We start from the raw sequence: 5112 nt of genomic DNA, 5'->3' as shown, positions 1-5112 counted from the left end.
TGGCCTCTTTTCCAAGTCCCTCTACTGACGGAAGACTCCAAATAGGATACACCTGGAAGTTATGCCGGGGACTTCAAACGCTTCAGGGAAAAACAGAATTAAAAGGTGAAGTTTACTTTGGTGCAAAAAGCTTGGAAATCCATGCCTGGGAGTCACACAGGGTGATTTCACAAGGTGCATCTCCCAGGAATTTTCTGAAGGCCCCTGGTATATTTCAACATGTCCCTCCCTGCGCAGTTATAGGTGCAGTTATAGGTCCGAGAAGCTTTTTTTTAAAAAAAAAATCAACTCAGCACACCACATAGATTTTCTTCAATATTTTATTTATATAGAAATACTTAAAAAATGAAGTAGCACCATTACTTAAGTTTTACCTTTATTATGTAGAACTTTAAATGTCAGAAAAATAAAACTCTTGATACAATTTCAAATCTTGTCTCAGCAAATATAATATTAGTATTTGACCATGAGGTTAAAGGCCCTTTATCATAAAATAAAATATACTTTGTTTTTTTTTAAACTTTGCTCAGTAAGTACATTTAAGCTCAAGTAACGTCACCTACATATACATAAACAAGTGGTAAACAAATGTATTAAAATAGAAATACTAAAACTATAGTGGTGCAACAGAATTTTTGTAACTTGCACTGAATTCCATTTATACAAATGTTAGAAAGCATCAACGGGTTCCTTTTGACAATGTTTATACATTTACTTTTTTTTGTAATAATATAGAATAAAATATGCTTTATATCACTGAATAGAAAATATGCTGGGTGAAGCAGACCTAGAAGATTTGTCTGAACCTATAAAATCTCCATCCCAACAAAATACTGTTCAAAACATTACACATTGTATGGTTTTGTAATTCCGTCACAATTGTGTGATTATTAAAATAATACAGTGCTCTTTGCCATAAGGCCATACTAAAATAAAAAGATTTAACCCAGCTACAAAAAAGTTCACTGAACTTAAATTAAAATACTTGTAAACATCTTTGCAATATGAAATATAATTTTTCAAGTCAAAAAAGAATAAAATACTTCAATCTGTATTAATTAATGCAATTTCTCTTTAAAACTTTTAAAGGTTTTTTTTTAATATATAAGAGATATGTTACAGTTTCTTTTTAACTTTAATAAAGCTGCAGTATCCTGGTTTCACAGGGACTCTTGGCCCGTCCACGGCCACTCAGAGAGGATCCGCCGTGTTCTGCAGTTAGCGCCGTGGGAGCCCAGCCGCGGGGGGCGTGCTCCCTGGTCCGCGCGCACCGGGGCGCCGGGGGTCGCTGTCGCCAGCCTGGCCGTCCGCCGCAGTGGTCCTTTCTTCCTACTCTAAGCAAGCGGAGAACTTGCGGGGTTTCCTTCGGTCGGAAGCTCCCCCTCGGGTACAGTGTAACAACTATCATCGCTAGCTTGTCGCTGTTCCTATTATTTATAGAGCATGCATGGCAGGTGGTTCGCGAGTTTCCCAGGGGACAGCACTCCCGACGCGCATCATCCTGGCAAGTTCCTCTGTGTTTTTTTTTTTTTTTTTTTTTTTTTTAATCCAATTTTAAAAAAGAGAGAGAGAGAAAGAGCAGATACCACAGCTCTCCCAGCTCCTCTCTCTCTCGGATCGCAGAGTGTGCGGGGACCGGGCAGGGCGCTGGGGCTGCGGCTGCCCTGCGGTGCGCGCTGCAGGGGGCGCGCAGGGCCGGGCGAGGGGGGAAGGGGGCGCGCCGCTTTCAGGAGAAGATGCGGATGGCCTGAGTGACCGCGGCGTGGCAGACCGGGCACTCGGGCTGGCTCTTCTCGCAGATGCGGTTGGCGCACTCCATGCAGAAGAGGTTGTGGCCGCAGGGCACCAGCGCGGCGATCACCTCGCTCTCGAAGCACACGGAGCAGTCGCGGCTGCCCTTGCGCCGCAGCCCCCCAGAGGACGACGACGACGAGCTGGACGAGGAGCTGGACGACGACGACGAGCCCGACGTGTCCGCCGGCTGCAGGCCGGGCAGCGGCGCCCCGAGCCCGTTGGCGTAGGCGGCGTAGGTCAGGCCGCCCCCGCCCGGGTCGCTGCGCACCCGGCGGGCCAGGTGGTGCTCGCCGGCCCCCGGCGCCATGTGCAGGGGCGGAGACAGGCGCGGGCAGCTGGCGCCCGGGTGCAGCCGGCGGTGCACCAGCAGCCCCAGGTTGGCGTTGGAGGGCGCGCCGGCGCCGGCGCCCGCCCCGGGGAAGACCACGGACGACGAGGAAGCGGACGATGAGGAAGCCGAGGACGAGCAGGAGGAGGACACGGGCGCCGCCGCCGCCGCGGGGCCGCCGCCCGGGGAGCGCTCGAACTGGGCCCAGAGGAGGGGCGCCCCGGGCGGGGGCGCGGGCGCCGGGTCGAAGGCGGGCTGCAGCTCGGCGGGACAGCCGTCGGGCGACGGCACGGAGGCCTCCCCGGCCGCGTAGGTGTACCCGTTGCCATTGTTGTTGTTGTTGCCGTTGTGCGCGAAGCTGAGCGCGGGGCTGGGGGGACTGTAGTCAGCCAGGCGCGGGGTGGCGCCCGCGCTGCCGCCTCCGGTCCCGCCGCCGCCGAAGTAGGAGTCCGTGGAGGCGCTGCCCAGCGAGCTGGAGCTGTCGTTGCGGTAGCTGGAGAAGGGCTTGCGGCCGGGCGTGGGCGTGATGCTGGGCGTCGGCTTGCTCCATAGGCTGCCCGGGCCGGACCCGCCGGACCCGTGGTGGAGGTCGAAGCCCACGTCCGTGCCGTTGGCGTGGAAGTCGTTCTCGTCCGTGAGCTCGATGATGCCGCCGGTGCGCAGCGCGATGTGCGCCTCGATCTCCTCGCGGGCGCGGTCCACGTTCTCCGGCATGCCGGTCACCTCGAACACCGGCTCCTTGTCGCGGCTGGGCGTCACAATGTACGTGTGCGTCTGCTGCTGGATGCGCTTGATCGTGGCGCCCTTGGGCCCCACCACCAGCCCCACCACGCGGTAGGGCACCCGCACCTGGATGGTGGTCTGGCCCGGCAGGTTGGGCGGCCCCGGCACCGCGCCGTTGAGCGCCGTGTTCTTGTTGCGCGAGGCGCGGATCATGGAGAAGTGCTCGGCCGCGGAGATGATCTCTCTGCGGGCCATGGCCACATCCTCCTTCCTGCCCGTCACAACAAAGACAGGCTCCTCCCCGCGCACTGGGGTCTTGATGTAAGTGTTGGTCTTGGCCCGCAGCGCTTTGATTTTACAACCTGGGAGCCGGGGTGCGGGGGGGGGGGTGGAAAAAGGGGGCGGGGGGTGGGGAAGGGGGAGAGAGAGAGAGGAGAGAGAGACACGCCCATTACCCCCGAGGTTACCGCGGGGGCCGGGGACCATTGGCGTCCAGGGCAGCGGGACCGCAGGACGCGCGCCGCGAGGCCAGGGGGCGTCTCCCTCCCTGACCCCGGGCTTGCGGGTTCCACCCGCGAGGCGCTCGAGGAACAGCCCATTGGCTGCCTGGCCCTCCCGTCCCCCCTCCCCACCCGGGGACTGCAGTCGTCCCAAGCCAAACCCGAGAATCCCAGAAAAAGTCATCTGGGGAGATGCCGCCGGGATCCAGCTGGGCGCGCCGTACGCCGAGCGGTTCGGGAGAGGCGGCTGCAGCGCGCTTTCTCGGCGGCGCGGGGGGACTTCGGGGGAGGGTGCGGGGCGGGGGAGCAGTCCCGGGACCCATTGTTCCTCCTCTGCTGTCCATTCCGTTTTGCACAAACCCAGAATCCTCCTCCCAGCCGGTGCTCACTCCTCCTCCTCTCCTCCTCCCCCATCCCCAAGGACCGATCCAAGGCCCCCTCCCCTCCCCCCCCAGCATCTTGTATTTAAATCCTCTTTCCCGGGGCGGGCTGGGTGGGGGGCGCTCGGGGAGAAGGCCGCGATTTCAGCGGCAGAAAGTGCGTCCCGCTGGGGCAGCGGCGCGGCTCCGGGCGGCAGCCTGCCCGCACTTTCTTTGTCTGGGCGCCGGCCCCGCGGCGCGGCACTCCCCTGCTCCCCGAGGCGCCCCCAGCGCCGCGGCTCCCAATCGCGCTCCCGCTCCCCCCCAACCCCGCCAGGCTGGTGGCCCCGGGGCCCCCCGCGCCCCGTCCCCGCCCGCCCGACCCACCTTGCCGCCCCACGATCTCGGCGACGTGCTCGGAACTGGGCACCGGCACGCACTCGGTCATGTTCACGCTCTTCTTGCGCGGCTCGCTGTCGTACAGAGGCGCGCCCTCGTCACTGTCCAGCCCCAGCAGGGAGAGCTGGTCCAGCGCGAGCTGCAGGGCTCGCTGGTCGTCCAGGGTCTCCCCGCCGCCGCCGCCGCCGCCGCCGCCGCCTCCCCCTCCGCCGCCTCCCCCTCCGCCGCCGCTGCCGTTGCGCTCCAGGTCGGCAAACAGCGAGCTGGGCATCGCGCGGCCGTGCGCGCCGCGCCCCCGCCGGCCCTGGTGGCTCGGCGGCCGGCAGCTGCGGCCACAAAGGCAGCCGGGAAGCGGGTGGTCAGAGGCGGGGAGGCCGGCCGGCTGCACAGGGCTCCGTGTCGCTCCTTCCTCGGCGCCGGGGAGGACCGGGTGGCCGCGCGCCGTCGGCACCGGGCAGCTGCTGCAGGAGCCCCCGCCTGGGTCCCCACCCCGGGTCTGCGGGCGGGCGGGCGGGGTGGGGGCAGAGCTCGAGCGGCGGCCGCGCGTGCCCCCCGAGCGCCCGGCTGGCTGGCCACAAAGCCGAGCGAAAAAGCGAGCCGGCGAGCGACAGCGGCGTTTCTTTAAGGAGCTCCTCCCCGGCTCCTCCACTCCCTCCCGCCCTCCCCGCCCGCCCGCCCGCCCGCCCTCACTCAGCGCTTTTTCCTCCTCTTCCTCCCCGCCTCTCCACGGAGCCTCTGCAGCCAGACGGCTCCGGAGGGGGACGCGGGAGGCGCAACGTCACCGGCGGGAGCTGACACTACAATGCCACTGACACTATCGCTGGGGGAGGCGATTGGCGCGCGCCGGGCCGGGGGCGGGCGGAGGCCGCGGGCAGAGCGAGCGGGGAGCGAGCGCCTCCCCCACGCCGCGCGCGCGCCGCGCCCCTCCCCCGCCGCCGCGAACGCCTCTCTTTGTTGTCTAATGCGGGACTGGCAGGCCCGGGACACTTGCGCGCACCTATCAGCCGAG

At 62.4% G+C, this 5112-nt stretch overlaps 1 protein-coding gene across 1 annotated transcript; it reads right to left on the bottom strand.

Annotated features, from left to right (window-relative positions):
- Positions 1–302: 302 nt before the first annotated feature.
- Positions 303–4792, bottom strand: MEX3B (mex-3 RNA binding family member B). Its single transcript, XM_002721463.5, has 2 exons — positions 4092–4792; positions 303–3207 (listed from the first exon to the last, which is right to left on the bottom strand). The coding sequence occupies exons 1-2, from the start codon at positions 4372–4374 to the stop codon at positions 1727–1729; spliced, it is 1764 nt and encodes a 587-aa protein (XP_002721509.2). The 5' UTR covers positions 4375–4792; the 3' UTR covers positions 303–1726.
- Positions 4793–5112: the final 320 nt, after the last annotated feature.

Source organism: Oryctolagus cuniculus, chromosome 12 (assembly GCF_964237555.1).
Source record: "Oryctolagus cuniculus chromosome 12, mOryCun1.1, whole genome shotgun sequence".
Classification (NCBI taxonomy): domain Eukaryota; kingdom Metazoa; phylum Chordata; class Mammalia; order Lagomorpha; family Leporidae; genus Oryctolagus; species Oryctolagus cuniculus.
The sequence above is the reverse complement of the archived record's forward strand: the minus strand, read 5'-3'. Positions and strand labels throughout refer to the sequence as shown.